Consider the following 17,004-nt stretch of genomic DNA (forward strand, 5'->3'; position numbering starts at 1 on the left):
GACAAAATATTTGGGCGTGTATTTTACTATCTCACTTGCTCTTTTCGTAACCCGTAGCGCCTCGGCGTCGTGGTGACGTTTAGTGTGGGGTCACCTGATAGGAAGTTTTGACTTTAACGTCAATGATATTTAATCGCTTTTCGCATCGCGTTAGCCCTGAATTGCGCTAAGTAAAATGTTGTTTATCTATTTTCGGTTAAAAAGACGAGCTATTCCGAGAGCTTTGTTGTAGATAACGTCACCCGGGGAAGAAAGTTTCTCCCTCCAAACATTTTTTTTTCTATTCTTAGCTTACAATTTCAATTTGTTTTAAGTGTACACATTATAATTCGCTTTAACTACATACTTACAACCTTACCTGATACTCCTAAGGAAGTTACAGGTTTCGAAGGGACATGAGGATTGCGGTCGGTATTTCAAAGAAATTTTGACGCAATATTACGAGTGCGCCAGTTTCGCTTCTTATCAACAACTATAACTAACCACAGGAATACCGTTTGGTAAGAGGATTCTTTTACTTTTTATAAGGAAAAAGGACATGAAAAGGGTTCCGCCCTAGATGCCATAAAAACCTACACATCAAAGGTCAAGGAATTCCTTCTCTGGGCATAGTTCCTTGCTGTAAAGAAGAACACCAGTTCCACAACGTTCAGAGAACTCTTCAAGGCACTTTTGTGGCACAGAGTCTTTCTTGTCATTTTGTGCCCAAAGGATGCACTCTGCAAAAGAAAAGGAGAAAAAAGCGGTGCAATCTGTTTTATTCCTTTGCACCTTCAGCGAATGAATACCTGCATTTTTTGAGCAGTAATACCAACAAAGTTCTCAGGTAAATTTTCCCAGGCGAGCAAGAATTGTTATTTGTATATAAAGCGGTGTCTGAACCTTGATTGTGTGGCCAGTGGAAGTTGAAATGGCGAACGCTTATAAGCAGCGTATAAAATATGGGCAGACACCTGGAGTTCTTCAGAGCACGTGCATAGTGAATGTCACAGAACCACCATAAGGGTCTGAACTCGCCACATTTACTCAGTCCTACGGAAGCTAGTGCACTGGACCGGATACCCGGGTTAGAACCAGACAACGGCGGCCGCGGTTCAGTGGAGGCCGAACGAAAAGTCGTACTTGTAGTGTGGTGCGATGTCAGTGCACGTGAATATTCACCAGGTGGTCGAAATTAATTATTCTGGTGACTTCCATCGTAGTGGAGATCTCTCGAATAATCAGGTGTCCGCAGAGAAGCGCGATAGATATTGCGTAATTCCAGTCCTGCAGGATTGATGCTGTGAGACAAATAATGAACTAGGCATGGAAAGAAATGACGACGCTAGTTTTGGCATGGTTAACTCCGCTAAGGCCCGCCTATTATTCCAGGACAGCAGGTTTGAGCATTTCTGACGAAATAGAGCAAAACGAAGGGACAAGATAGAGATTACCGGATAACGTATCCAGCAAGTTCGGTCAAAAAGCGTCGCTATGAATACCGCCAAGAATTTAAAAAAACGTCCAAAAAATATACTAGTGATTTTGTATTAAAACTGCCTCGCAACTTCTTGTTGTGCAAGGTTATCAGTGTAGGAGGGTATTATAGAATTTAGCTTCGCATTTACCAGCAATCTCCTAGCCAAGTTAGAAATAGTTTGCTATATGTGCTCATTGTGCTCATTACCGGTGTTTAACACACCATGTACCAGTCAGAGATTGAGTTCGACAGGCTGCAAATGAATTGCCGCAATTTTATAAAATATACCATGGTTTAATATGGGGCTATTCTCTTTCACAAGTGCCAAACTTCTCAAGAAAAAAATGTAGACTGCGAACACACACAGCGGCGATCCTTTTAGCTAGCGTGCAATATATACTCACGGCCTCCATTATAAGGCATACTGAGAACAGCGCAGTTGTCATAGTCCGTGTAGAGAAACGTTCCAACTTCTGCCGGCGCATCATCTGTACGGAAATAGAAGTTGTGGATGCATTATCATAGTGCCACTTGGCTTCGAAGGAGAACACTATTTTGCTGATATGTTAGATCAAAGAAAGGAGGTTGAAATCATGTCTGATATCTACAAATGTATTCCTAGGAGAGTTGACAACTAATCTACCGGCACGCGTTGCTGGGTCCTTCCGAAAATGATCCCGGACTTTCATATTTGCTTTCACCACGCATTCTCTGCATGAAGAACGCTCGCTGTAAGAGGGGCGTTAATGTGCGCCTACTGTCCCTAGTCAGTAAAGGCCCTTGTACACTCACACTTTACTGCGTGGAACACAATCTTCATCGTAGAGCAACCGAAGCAACCCCTAATTAGGGAGTGACTGAAAAGTAGCTGTAGCAGATGTTCAAGGTATCAGACGTTAGTAGCGTGCTGTCCTGCCCGAAGCTATATATAGTGACACTTCGAGGATGGTAATATTTCTATTAGCTTGTTACCCGATAGTTTAATGACGGAAATGTCTGTCGGCGAGAAATAACAGCAAATCAGAATACTGAGGAGGGCATCATATTTTATGCAGAACGAATTGGCACACGACAATCCTCTCATGGGCTCCCGAATGCAGTGTTTTGAAGAGATGGAATGTGAGGGGGTGGGTATAAATATTTCGAAAATTTCAATGCCATAATATAAAAAGCCAGTAAAGTGGATTTGAGAACGTATGTGTGAACGTGTGTGAAATTCGGCGATTGTTCGAGAGGTTCATGATGAAAATGGGTATCGAAGTTTTCACACTAGAAAATTTTGCTATTACAAGGTGGCAGTATGACAGACACGGCAACATTAGAATTCGAACTAAAAGTAAATAACTGTGATAAAACGTTCCGTAGATGAGATCGAAACGGAAGTTAGCATGCTTATGTTACGTTTCCAAAGACGTTACGCCCGGGCTGACGTACTTTTTTTTTCGCGCATGACATTTATTAGAAGCGTTTACAAGAAACAAGCTAAATGTCACGTTATTTATACACAAGCTAGAGTAACAGCCACGCTGTACCCAATCAAAAATTTAAAAAATAAAAAATACATGCGATCACATCTAAAGAACGGTAATGAAAGAGAACACAACCTTAAATCGGCCCAGAAAAAAGTAACCTTAAACCGAGTACGCTTTACGTAAACGGTGTCCTATATATATGAATATTGCCAACTGGTTTCTGAGGTGGCGCCTGAAATGAAAAGACGTTGAAGTGGGTTCACGCGCTGTCGGCGGACCGCTGCTTGTTGACAATGCCTGCCTTTTATATATGAATTCATATGCATCCCACACACGAGCTTACAGATCACAAGATGTTTCATTTAATCGTGCACCTTTTCAAGGACCTGTGCTGCAGTTGGCCCAACAAAACAAACAAACATTTTAGTGCCAACGAAAATCGCCCATTTTCACGGTGGGGTTAACAAATCTTGCCTCTGAAGACAAGGGAGCCGTTACTGATGCTTTGGAGGGAAACAGATTCGAGGTACAAATTAGAAAAGCAGAATAAGAAAAACGCCCATTGACGCCTGAATAGTTTGCACACACAAAAGAAACAATTACCTTCCTAAAACAATCGTCTACAGTAGTTTCACATCATTAACTTAGCAAGAATGCTCGCATGATGCGATGCAAGCTGTCATGTAAAAGAAAAAGCCGGTGACTTCCGGCCTGAAACCATAGTACATTCATCTCAATTCGCCACCAGACGTAGCCCTGAAAACCTAACCATGTCAATTTCAGCCCAAGCTGGGACGTAATAATCTTCGTCGCTGCACCGTGAATGATTTGTATATTGTGCCTATTTCATGAGAGGTGCTATGGCATGATGTCATTGCCATAAACATGCTGTATGCTTGGGTGCGATCAAACTTCGAAAAGCGATGAGTACCAAGAGTCGAGCCGTAACTGCGGAAGGCCCGTACACCGCTCACTTCAGTAACGGGCATTTAACTAACTCATTGCGCGGGACATCAAGGTATTTATTAGTAGAGGGGAGTGAAGATGATTGAATTCCCGTCTACTGATCTTGGACTGAGTCCTATAAACGGAACAGCAGTACCAAAGTTTAAAAGCCATTTATTTGAGGGGCAGAAAATAACTTCTTTGATCAAAGAGAGTAAAGCTATGATTATTGCCGTTTCATGGAACACTCACACAAAGTAGCTTCCCGTAAAGGGCAAACATGCATGGAATTAGCTTTTTGTAAAACCTTTAATCTTTGTCATTATACTGTCCTTGAAAGCATGCTACTGTACAATATGTGCCTCTTTAAGAAAATCAAGTATTTCAAACATTCTGGAAAACTTTGAAGGTCTTACCCGACCCCACCGAGTACAAAATTGTATCCGGGCTGCTGCCAGCTTTGATGTACAAGGGAACTGTCTTCCTGTAAGAAAGGTCAATGTAAAGGTACTTCATTAATGACACAACCGGTCAGCACAGTTAGAAGGTTGGTGAAAGGAGCGAATTAGGTACGACGGAGGCTTTCACATTTTATATTCAGTGTATACTCTACTTACCAGTCCTTTTGCGAGGTTTCGCATCTCAGATTCAAGTTAGGCTATGCATCCGAATGCTCGTTCTCCAATGGAGCAAAGCGGAGAAGGCAACGAAAAAAATTTCATAGGTCACTCACCAACAGCCACTAAATAGGAAACCAAATAAAAGCGTTTCGCTGTTGTTTATCATCCTTTGTCACTGGGATATAGTTAGTAAGCAGAATTTACTTCACACTCAAACGTCGTATTCGCCATTTTTAAATTCTGCTTTTTTTTTTCTTCTTCGCTACTAGACGCATATGGATACTAATGCTGGATTCTAGGTCACTGTTAAATCATTTTTGCCTTCAGGTTGAATTAACTTTACTGCACTAGCACAGCAAATAAGCTCGTAAAATAGAGTAGAATTTGTTTAGAGAGAAACAATGGGCCTTTTCTTAGAACAACAGATTTGCATAATTGAACACAGTACTGAGACGGTTTGGCAGGCAGCCAAAATGGTCGCTAGTCATAGAGGAGCGGACCAGAAAAACGCAGGGCGCATCGGCGGCCAAAATAAATGCATGTGCTGTATATGCTTACCTGCGTTAAAAAAGAAAACCCCTTAATGCGGCGTCAAATAAAGCGCCTTCATAGACTGCCGATAGGATTGTTGGAATATGTGACGCATGATTGCTGATGCCTGGAAGGAGTCCATGATCAATATGCGCTACTCTTTTCTGTGCTTATTCCCGAAAACTGTTGCAGTAGTTTGGGTGTCCGACAAATAATCCCAATAAAACCTTGGCTGGGGCGGCCACTGTTTGACAAAAGAGAAAACGTTGGCGCCCATGTGCTGTTCAATTCCAGCGCACGTTGGGGGATCGAAATTTCCGGAGGCCCCTACTGCGTCTTCTTTGACAGCCTGAGTCGCTTTGGGACGTTAATCTCCACAAACAAAACCAACCAACCAATCTTCTTTACTTATTTCCGCTGCTGTTATCACCATCTTAAGCTTTCGGCCGGTTTTCTTCATCATCTAATTCTCAATATGCTATACTTAGCACCCCTCGAGTAACAAAAGCAGTAATTCGTGTTTAGCAATGTATGTTTTCAACCTCGTTCTATATTTTGTACTCTTTTATTAGGCACAGGCAACCACTGCTTTACGACACAAATTATTGCTGTTCATAAAACAAATGCTAGTCAACGATTCAAGGCTATATGTTGACGCTGCAAAGACGTTCACAAACTGCATACGATGATGTAAAAGACAAATAATGAAGCATTTCGTTGTGGGCTTTCGTCCTCCTCATCGGTTTGTGAGCGTCTTTTATCAACGTACTATACCCCTGTAAAGTAGGCCCAGTACAATATGTTCATTGCAACAGCTTCCTTCTCGTTGGTTAAAATATTACCACCCCTCATTTTCTTCCTGCAATAAGCTCAACTTATGAAAGCAAAAGGGGCCGTCTGAACTGACAAATGGACCTAAATATTTTCTATTTTGAGTTGCGCTCAATTCAACAGCGGAAGGCAGTGAACGAAAGCAATGCCCCAAGTATGCATATCGGGAAAGCCGACACTTCTGTCATTAACAGCGCCAGACTATCACCGCTTTGGTTGGTCACACGATTGTGTACTCTGGCCCTTGCACGCCACAAGTGACATGTTTGTTTATCCACACGATAGTAATAGGAGATAAATCTTCAGACGCTTTATATCTGGTTTGACACCGTATGCGGCGAAATGGATTTAATGGTTGGAGAAAAGAAACAGCGCATAGAGGGTACACCTGCACCGGTAGTTCTGTGCTCCTTCCTTCTCCTTCGTAGCCGTTTGGTAAAGCAGTTTTTTTTATTCAGTCATTATTTAACTAGCAAGCAAGAACGTTTTTCTAAGGATATCATGGATTCGTGTCCCACTGTACATATGTGGAAGTATCTTGACAGTTCTAACCACATTATTTTTCAAACAAATAAACGGCGTCAATACAATACCGTCATGGAACAGAGCATCCCCTAGATTTGAAAACATTGTCTGTGAAGTAATTTACTCCGATTAAAAACTTACTTGGGTTTGTAATGGTGACCCTTCAGAAGCCAAATATACTCGACCGTCTTGTCTTCCATGTCAAGAGAAATTCTACGAGCTGTCAGACATTCGTACGTATTGTCGTTGTTAACGTCGGAAATGGCGACAGCAGATCGGAAGTGTTTGAATATCTGCATTACAGAAAAGTACAAACGCGAGGATATCATTAGGTTTTACCTGAAAAGCAAAATGCATATCTACGCAAAAACGACAACTTCAGGGGATTCTTTATTGAAATGTACTTAGTACGTGGTCAACCTATAGATGCTCTCCTTCACGGCAGTTACAATAATCTGTGATGATTTCACTTCGCACACGGGATTGCGGTTTTACGGACAGTTATGCACAATGTTTCAAGCAATGTTTTAAAAAATATCACCAAATATTCTAGTCTAAGTGGAGAAAACAATTCCTGCAACTACATATCAGACGCTGCGAACATAATTTAGTACCAAAGCTCTAAGTGCAAATGGACGAACATTAAAAAAATACCATAACAACTATCCCACCTACTCAATGATTATTACCTGTAGGAATTTTAGCAGTGGGCAATAAGTGCCACATCGAATTTTGGAAAGTATCAATATTTATTTTATTGAGCCGTCCTGCGCAAAAAAACCTAGTGCGTATTTCCTCTAAATATTAATGTTCGCGCTTTGGAGGCCCAGGAAGCTGGGTCGGTAGCCATCATTCTCTAAGGACATATTCGAGTGACCACAGCAACCAATTCGCACTGGTTCTTGAGGCGCACGTTGTCTTAAAGACAACGTGCAGTCATTGCCAACAAATAAATTTGTATGTGTGAACGGTATGGTACATTAAAGCAGCAGTACTAACTTGGCGCAGTATGAACTGCAACACATTAGTGAATGTCGCATTGTCAATGAAATTTCTTCGTGTGTAATCTGGGGAACTGGAGCAGAAAACAGCACCGCATTCCATCGGACCGCAGTGTTTTAAAAATATGTTTTTCATAAATTCACAAACGCCTTTTGTGTAGTTCTACATGTGAATTTCTACCAACCTTGCCTAGACAGTTAGCAATATAGTCCGATAAATTTTATAGAGGCGACACGCGCCGCCAAGGGGAGGGGGGTGAGAGAAGAGGAGAGGCATACTGGTGAAAAGGTGTTTCATTTCAATTTCCTGTTTTGGAAATTTTGATCGTGTGCTCTCAAATACCCGTTATATCCTGTACAAAGCATTGAAGCACAGTACTGAGAAGAGCATACGCATTTTATACCGTATACCGCTCCTGTTAGTACAACGCCGCTGCAGCAAATATATTAATCTCTACATCAGCAAGTAAAACAAGGCCAGTGGTCTCTTCATCGCCTTGCTAATTTTCTTTACGTATATCAATACGGTATGACCGCATTTCTCTTTTTGTAATAAACATGCGAAAATATGCGCTTACTATCAATGGTAAGGACTACAAGGGTTTACTTAAAAAGGCCAAGCTGAACATTGTTTCAGGCAACGACGGATTTTCGCTAAGGCGTCTGAAGCAGTGGGCAAATCGCTCACACTGACACGTGCTTCACCTACGAAGCGGTATGAGATCTGTGGTTCGCTGCCTGTAGAAGCCATGCTCCTAGGCAAAGTAGAGTGCGTGGGCTATTCTCTACAAGGGAGGTCGGTTTATATGATTGTGTAGCTGGCAGTGGGGTGATCGTATACGCCTCGTGACTGAAAGCCGCCTAGCGGTCATTTTCAAGTCTTTCTGGGGCGCAAGTTGCTGCTGCTCATGCGTCGCTGCGAGGATTGCCGATGTTCGCGGCGGCGAGCTCATTTTTGTTTTTCAGCTCCTGCCAATTTGTTTTCTACGGCGTCCTTCCGCCAAAAATTAAGCATGACCTTTGAGTAGAAGCGATATCATTTATGATCTTTCTAGAGCCTCACTACATATCTCAAACTGCTGTTTATTTCCGAGATTATTGTACATTACTTTAGTCTCGTGTATATTTATTTTAGGCCTCCCGTTCCGCTTTGCCTGTGTATGTCATTAGTCACTTTTTTGCCTACGTGTTTCAGCCCCATAGGTCAGTACTGGTAAGATGCAACTTTTATATTTTTCCTCTTGAAAGATACCGGCAAGCTGCTAGTCGAATCTGTGAGTACTTGCCAAATGAGCTCCATCTGAATGTTATTCATCTAGTTATTTTCCCTTTATGGTTCAGACGTGTGGTCACTAAGTGTAATAAGACATTTTCGTCTACCACTTCTAGTTGTTCATTGCTTGCTGTAAACTGCTGTTGTTTTCCATGGCGGTTGAACCTTACCTTACTTTGATGCTTTTTATTCTTCGATCTACATTTCAGCTTAACCTGTCAAGGTCACGAATCATATTTATCAATTTCGTCTATTAGGTTAATTAGCGAGGCAATGCCATCAACGAGTCTCAGCCTACTCAGCTACTCGCCATTTATACTTTTCCCCCACTGTTGACGATCCAATTCTAAATACTTTCTTAAGCAAGCGGTGACTGTGATTGAATAGTTCTGAGCAGAACATCGTTCCTTATGGAAATTCCATCCTTATGGAGTAATATGGCTGCTATGCAGCCATTCTATATGTTTCCCAGTACTTTTACAAATGGCGCACATACACCTTGTTTTCGCAATGCCTGCATGATGGCTGAGATTTCTAATCAGCCAAACGATTCTCTAAATAAGTCAATGTTTTGTATCCGGGCCGGTTATATTCTGAGCATTTTTCTATCAATGAGAGCGTTTCCTTTCCGAATATCTGGCTTATTATTTGATTGACTTAAATCTAAGGTTGCTCTGATTCTATTTGGGATAGCGTTATTAAATACCTTGCGCGTAACCGCTTGCTAACTGGTCAATCTGCAACGTGTCAAGTCCTTAGCTTAACCGTGTAATGAATAATATAATTTTGGTCTTCCTTCACGCTTTCGGTATCGTCGATGTCGTGAGGAGTCGTATGTATGCAAGGTAGCCAGTTTCTTTCCCCCCTCCTCCCATTTCGTCCATCAACAATTCTGCCCTCACAAGACCCTCGTCAGCTGCTGTTCCCCTCTTCAAAAGATTTAATGTTTTTTGGATCTCGTATTTTGTTATTGGTGAAACGTCTGTGTGCTCTTCGTTACCTCTAACCTCATAATAATCCCGATTACTTCTCATAATGTATAGCTATGTGTATCAGTTTATTTTCGGCAATTTTTGGTGTCCGCACTGGTGTCCACAATGTTCGTACGTGACCCAGATTCAGGATAAAAGAAGACTGTTTCTGTAAATTTCGCACCTCGCAAGAGATGCTGCCTTCGCCTTTCATTAAAAAGATTCTGCTTTTTATGTACGAATAATTTTTGTATGTTACACCATCTCGGGGCTGCTTTCCAAAGCTGATGGTGGGGCTAACATAACAATCTATTCTTGACACGCGTGTACATGCTACAGGCTTCAATAAAAATAACCAATGGGGATGCTCTTCATTCTCTTCAAAGGCGAATAACGCATATTTGCAGTAAGACACCATTTGCATAAGTATTCGTGCAATCGCTATTAAAGTACCAGTAACGTGAAACCCGTGTGGCGACTTCGCTAGTTGTAATCATCAGACTGACTGTGGCAGATGGTGCTAGAGGGCGTTTCTATTTCGACCTGCTGAGTGAGAGCGAACTAAGAATTCAGACATTATATTGACCAATATTAGCAAAGAAAGCATGTGTAGTTAAGTTATTATGATTGAGCGTTCAATAAAAACAATTGAAGTTTAAATAAACACAAAATTCGAACAAAAATACGACTTGAATAACTTGGCCAATCGAAGGCATGCACATAAACTGGGGTGGAATTGAAACTGAAGCGAACTAGCGAGGGACATAAGAGTTTTATTCTGTTTGTCCTGCATTAATCCAGTTGACCACTCGTTGCTTTGATCGGCATAATGTCCAATCACTCCAAATGTTTACATCTTCTGCTGAATATGTTGCGGCCAGTTCAAATCAAAATCAACGTCAGGAACGTGTAGACATACTATAAGCGGCTTTGCTCTCGAAGAATATGCATTTATTCTTTGATCAGAAATTTCGACGAGGTGGTACGCATTCGGGATCATATTTCTCTACTCTGCATCGAAGATTCGTCTAAACAGAGACACGGACAAATGGTTCGAACTCTCTCGATGTTTTCCCGTCTGCGATGTGCGCTGCAGCAATATGTGCCCATATTTTGGCCACTGAGTTAGAATCACTCTGCCATGCTACGTCCTGTATTTCGCGGGCTTCTTACATCCATAAGAAAGCACGAGGAACTTCTACTATCACGCTGCGTTTTGATGGAGACGAAACGAAGACGTATTCGTGTGCTGTGCGATGTCAGTGCACGTTAAAAGTCACCAAGTGGTCGAAATCACTTCGTACCTTTCCACTAAGGCAATTTCTCTCTTTCCGCTGTTGTTTCTACCTTCTTCTCCTTACAGCACGGGTCAGGTGTCTACAGAAACAGTCTGGCAGATACAGCAACATTCCATCCCTTCATGCAAACAAATCATTGCTAATAAAATTATGATTATATTCAATGCATGCTATTAAATTGCAATTATTATTACTTATTGCTGTTTACAACTTATCAAAATCAAAATTATCAAAATGTATTACCACTGTGGAATCTACATCACAAGAAGGCGGAAGCCTAAGTGTTGCTGGCGCAAACGGGGCATCACATTTTTTTTTTATATTATCAGCTAAATGCAAACTCATTATCATTGCTGATGCATCATTGTCATTATCACTAACTGCAGCGTCATTGTCATCGCTACTATAATTGTCATAATAGACAAGGAAAATTATGTGTGTTTCATGATCCCGGGCGTGGCACAGTTGGTTAAAGCGCTTGGCTGGGGACCCAAGGATTTGATTTACGGTTCCTGGAGGAGACAGGCTTTTTCAGATGATTACGTGATATGATTGATAGCTGTAGTGTGACAGAAGGAATGAAAGCCGGCAGCATGAACCATTAAAAGCTCTTTCTTTTAAATATGGTTCTAGCACCCTTGAGTGATGAGCTAACTTTGCAGAAGGCAAGAACAGCTACACTACAGGCCCTTTGTAATGTGCGAGAATAGCCAAATACGCCACACGGCTCTCCAGAAGCCTATTCCACTCAATGAATATGTCTAGACGTTTTTAATGCTTGGCAAAATTCTTCTAGAATATCCGCTAAAAAGGATGTGGTGGCCAAATGCTGCAAATGCAGAGTGGCCGTTTCCTGTTGTTTGAAGAGGCAGGCTGTTGTGTGTAGGGTACGTGAGAGTATTGTGTTTAATTTCCTCGCGTCGTACAAGCCTCCACACTGGTCTCCACATCATATTGCTTGTAGTTTAAGAGTTTATTTCTATGAAGTCTATACATTTATTTAATTACGCAAGCAAAGCAGTACAATACTAGGAGAAAGTTATATGACAGTTTACTGAAATTCTAAGCCATCTGTGCTCCCACAAATACAAGTATTGCACAATAGACCTCCTCTGCCTCTACGTAGCTCTTCTTCAAAAATAAATATTTAGAAATTTCACTGTTCAGTTTGCACACCCGCATCAGACAGCATATTAGGCAGCTTTATTTATTCATTCTTTAGAAAACAACGTTAGCCGCACACAGAAGCATTTTGAGAGCTAGCTGTGGACCTAATGTGGTTGTGGAGAATGATATAGAGATTTGTCGGCAAGGAAGAAAAGGAAAACGATTTCCGCCACCGTCATATTAAAAAAGTATGAGTTTCCGTTTTCTTAACAACAACACGTTATTTGTATAGTCAGGATGCTTTAAAGGCAATTCGATCACAATATTTTCTTCACCTTTTGCCCCCTTCTGTGCTCGATAATCAGCCATCTCCTATCATCTACTGGAAGTTATCTTGAGGCTCTCAACTACGGCGTCTGTGAAGCGCTCGTTACATTGAGACAACAAAACCCACGAATCAAATCAAATATTTAGGCTCCTCAGCTATGGCGGGTTATCGTTGCGATTAATATGCACGTGCTTGACAATGTGCAGGTGAATAGGAGGGAAGCTGACTGCACGTCGTTGTAGCGAAACTGCAGCGACACACATTATAGTTTGCGTGGCTCAGTATGGTGAAGTAAAAACCAGTAATTCTGTGTCGCAAAATGGGGGTGGGAACGTATTGAGACATGAAACTGGTGGCATGTACTCACCTGTGTATACTCTGGTCATTTGGCTGTTTGCTACGTTTTGCCGCATTTCATTTTTTCTGCTTCTGCATTTTTCGTTCACTTGAACACGAATTGTGCTCCAGTAGGAAGACAATAACGTCCGATGGCTTTAGCAGGCGTTCATGAAAAAGTTTTTTTTCCATAACACAATGAGATTTCGAAGACCCAATGACCATGCAATGTCGCAGATGCCTTTTTTATAAACAAGAATCATTCGATAATTAACGCGTCCCACTAAAGCTATACAATGTGGCAACGACCGCTTAGACTGGTCAGCGTTCTTATGCATTCCATTTTATTTTAGTAATAAAATGCCAAAACCTTACCTCGAAGCTGTCAGGAATGTTGCTGTCATCCTGAGTTGCCGCAAGGAATAACTGTTGGCCAAGGGCAACAAGGACCAGAAGGTAACTGCAGTGCATGGTTTTCTGAAACGTTTTCAGGCCACAAGGGTGTGATTTAATAATGGGAGACAACTCCTTATATTCGCTCTCTTCTCCGTGGCCTGCTGACGTCGCTCTTTCGTCATGACACAGTAAATGTTGTAATTAGTACTAGCTAGCTGGCACGAGTGAACGAAGTAAATTAAATAGGCCTTTCGGACAACACAGAATAGCTTCGTTCCATTTCCCGGTTACCTCATTGGCGCAGTCTGCTAGGGTTTATCTCAAGCTTGTTCTCTGCACAGATTACAGGCACGTGTCCTTCCATAGACAAAGGCATAGAACAAGCAGCTTAATTACACTCCTAGAGTCCGCAGTGATGATGTGTTATTTAAAGTGAAACAGAACGAAAAATCCAATTATTTCAGAAATGACACACTAATTTTCGGCGAATGTCTTTCGCAAACGAAATAATAGGTTGTTCTTTTTTAATGCGAAAAGCGGTCTGATTGCTTGACGCGTCGCAGCTTACAAACCATAACGGTGTCTTGACTGACAACGTTATTTTTACGACCAGCAAAGTTTTCGCCATCTACGCCTTATTAGGCTTGGCAGGCACGAACCCTTCAGACTGAGAAAAACAGACCTTCAAGGTCACAACAAACTTCCAGCCCCTTAGTATGATGTTTTGCCGCTAATTAAAAGATTAAAAAAAGTGATCCAACCCCTTCATGTATCACTGCCTTGTCGTGGCGGAGGGGCTTGCGAAACTCGTTGAAGTAGTGAGCTCTGCTGTGTAGGGCCACCCAAGATAGACAGGTCACGGCAGAGTTCTGACAAAATGTGATTCACTGGAGAAGGTAATGGCAACCCACTGCAGTATTTCCTGCCGAGAAAACCCTATGACCAGTCACAATAGTATTAATGATATGGCGCCGGAAGATGAGCTCCCCAGGTTGGAAGGCGTCCCACATGTTACTGGGGATGAACAAAGGGCGATTCCTAGTAGCTCCAGGACGAATGAAGCGGCTGGGCTAAAGCCAAAAGGACGTCCAGTTGTGGATGTGTCGTGAAGCGACCGGAAAGTCCGATGTTGCAAGGAGATATACCACATAGCAACACGGAATGTAAGATCTATGGCGCAAGGTAAACGTGTTGTCGTCAAGCGAGAAATGAACAGATTGAACATTGATATCTTGGATATCAGCGAGCTCAAGTGGACCGGAATGGGAGAATTTAATTCCGGCGACCATTATGTCTTTTATTGTGAGCACGAATCCAAGAGAAGGAATGGGGTCGCTCTCGTAGTAAACAGAAGAATGGGCGAAGCAGTGCTAGGGTACAACCCCAAAAACGACCGAATGATTTCACTTCGGATCCTAGGTCAGCTTTTCAACATAACAGTTATCCAAGTCTATGCACCAACCTCTACTGCTGAAGAAGCTGACGTTGAGAGATTTCATGCTTACCTGCAATGCCTTTTAGACCGCACTCCCTCATCAGACGTCCTTTTTCTCATTGGAGACTGGAATGCTAAGGTGGGGAGTGAAGAAATATCCGGAATTACAGGAAAGTTCGGTCTCAATGAGGCAAATGAAGCTGGGCTGAGGCTAGTAGAGTTTTGTCAAGAAAATAACCTGACCATAGCGAATACTCATTTTCAACAGCACAAGAGGCGCCTGTACACATGGACTTCACCGGACGGTCTGTACAGGAATCAGAATGATTATACTCTTTGCCAGCAGAGATGGAGAAGCGCTACACAAGCAGTAAAAACAAGGCCTGGGGACGATTGTGGCACCGATCATCAGCTTCTTGTTGCCAAGTTTAAGCTTCGATTGAGGAAAACGCAGAAAACTAGAAGGCCTTTCAGGTATGATCTGGACCAAATTCCATCAGAATATGCTGTTGAAGTGAGGAATCGATTTCAAGAAATAGATCTTGAAGGCAGAGAGCCTGAAGAGATGTGAACTAATGTGCGTAATATAATACAAGAAGTTGCTACTAAGGTAGTTCCAAAGTAAACGAAATGAAAGAAAGCAAACTGGTTATCTGAAGATGTTTTGCAAATAGCTGAGGAAAGGAGGATGGCAAAAGTTATGGGGAAAAAAGGAAGATACAAGGCTCTCAATGCGGATTTTCAGAAAATCGCAAGAAGAGATGAGAATGCTTCTTGAACATACAGTGCCAAGCAGTTGAGGACAACAGCCAATTGAGGAACACAAGAGCTCTGTATAAGACAATCAAAGATATCAAAGGAATATTCTGTCCTAAGCTGGGCATGATTAAGGACAAACGAGGCAGGGACCTCAGGAAGCCTCAGAGATAAAGAAGAGGTAGCAGGAATACACAAAAGAACTATACAAGAAGGACACGGATGTTCAAACCGAACATAAGACGGCTGTGATTACTGATATCGAGCCAGGCATCCTGAAGAGAGAAGTTGAATGGGCCTTAGCCAGCCTTGCTAAGAACAAAGCTAGCGGAATTGATGACATTCCAGCTGAGTTGGTTCAAAACCTCAACCATGACGTCGCTGTTAACGCTCTGTATACATTATGTCAGCAAATTTGGACAACCCCGCAGTGGCCACAGGACTGGAGGAGGTCAGTTTACATCCCTATTCCAAAGAAAGGCAGTGCCAAAGATTGTTCCAACTACCGCACGATCGCGCTTATTTCGCATGCTAGCAAGGGGATGTTGAAAATCCTCCTGGGTAGGCTGTGGCAGTATGTAGATCGGGAGCTTCCAGACGTGCAAGCTGGGTTTCGCAAGGGCAGAGAAACTAGAGACCAGATTGGCAACCTTCGCTGGATCATGGAAAAAGCAAGAGAGTTCCAAAAACACACCTACTTCTGATTTATTGATTATGCGAAAGCGTTTGACTGCGTAGATCACAGCAGATTGTGGCAAGCTCTCCAAGAGATGGGAGTTCCAAATCACCTCATATATCTCCTCTGGAACCTGTATGAGGGGCACGAGGCCACAGTCAGAACTGGGCATGGTCTTACTGATTGGTTTCCGATTGAGAAAGGAGTGAGATAAGGCTGCATACTCTCGCCCTGCCTATTTAACCTATATGATGAGTGCGTCATGAGGAAGGCCGGTCTGGACAAGTCTTCAGCTGGAGTGAAGATTGCTGGGAAACGTATCAACAACCTTATATATGCGGATGATACCACTTTAATGGCAGAAAGTGAAGTGGAACTCAAGAGACTTCCGATGCGCGTACAAGAAGAGAGTGAGAAATTTGGGCTTAAACGGAACATTAAAAAGCCAAAGATCATGGCGTCTTGTCCCATCAAGTCCTGGAGCATCAAGGGACAAGAAGTGGAAGCTGTGACAGATTTTCTCTTCTTGGGCTCCAAGATAACCCCTGAAGGAGATTGCAGCCATGAAATTAGGAGACACCTGATTCTGGGAAAGAGAGCAACGGTTAGTCTTGACCGCCTAGTAAAGAGCAGAGACATTAGTCTGCCAACCAAGATCTGTATAACTCGTGCTGTGGTATTTCCAGTTGTGATGTATGGATGCGAGAGTTGTACTGTGAAGAAGGCTAACCGCCGAAGAATTGACGCGTTTGAAATGTGGTGCTGGCAGAGAGTCTTGTGAGTTCCTTGGACGGCCAGAAGATCAAATCAGTCGATATTGTCGACCATAAACCCAGACTGATCTTTGGAGGGTCAAATCTAAAGTTAAAGCTCAGCTATTTTGGTCATCTGATGAGAAGAGAGGAGTCGCTGGAGAAAGATTTGATGTTGGGAAAAGTTGAGGGTCACCGGAGAAGGGGTAGGCAGAGAATGCGATGGTTAGATGGCATCCTCAAGGCGCTGCTGATGAAGTTATGTGATGTTAGGAAGATAGTGAGAGACCGG

At 42.4% G+C, this 17,004-nt stretch overlaps 1 protein-coding gene across 1 annotated transcript; it reads right to left on the reverse strand.

The window, feature by feature from the left end:
* Positions 1-579: 579 nt before the first annotated feature.
* Positions 580-13,168, reverse strand: LOC146207991 (uncharacterized). The gene is made up of 5 exons (XM_084577910.1): positions 13,073-13,168; positions 6,525-6,676; positions 4,293-4,360; positions 1,864-1,947; positions 580-719 (listed from the first exon to the last, which is right to left on the reverse strand). Exons 1-5 carry the CDS (start codon positions 13,166-13,168, stop codon positions 580-582), a joined length of 540 nt encoding a protein of 179 aa, XP_084434036.1.
* Between the last annotated feature and the right edge of the window lie 3,836 nt (positions 13,169-17,004).

The sequence above is a fragment of the Amblyomma maculatum genome, chromosome 1 (assembly GCF_055883805.1).
Source record: "Amblyomma maculatum isolate TAMU_Amacu chromosome 1, ASM5588380v1, whole genome shotgun sequence".
Taxonomy (NCBI): Eukaryota; Metazoa; Arthropoda; class Arachnida; order Ixodida; family Ixodidae; genus Amblyomma; species Amblyomma maculatum.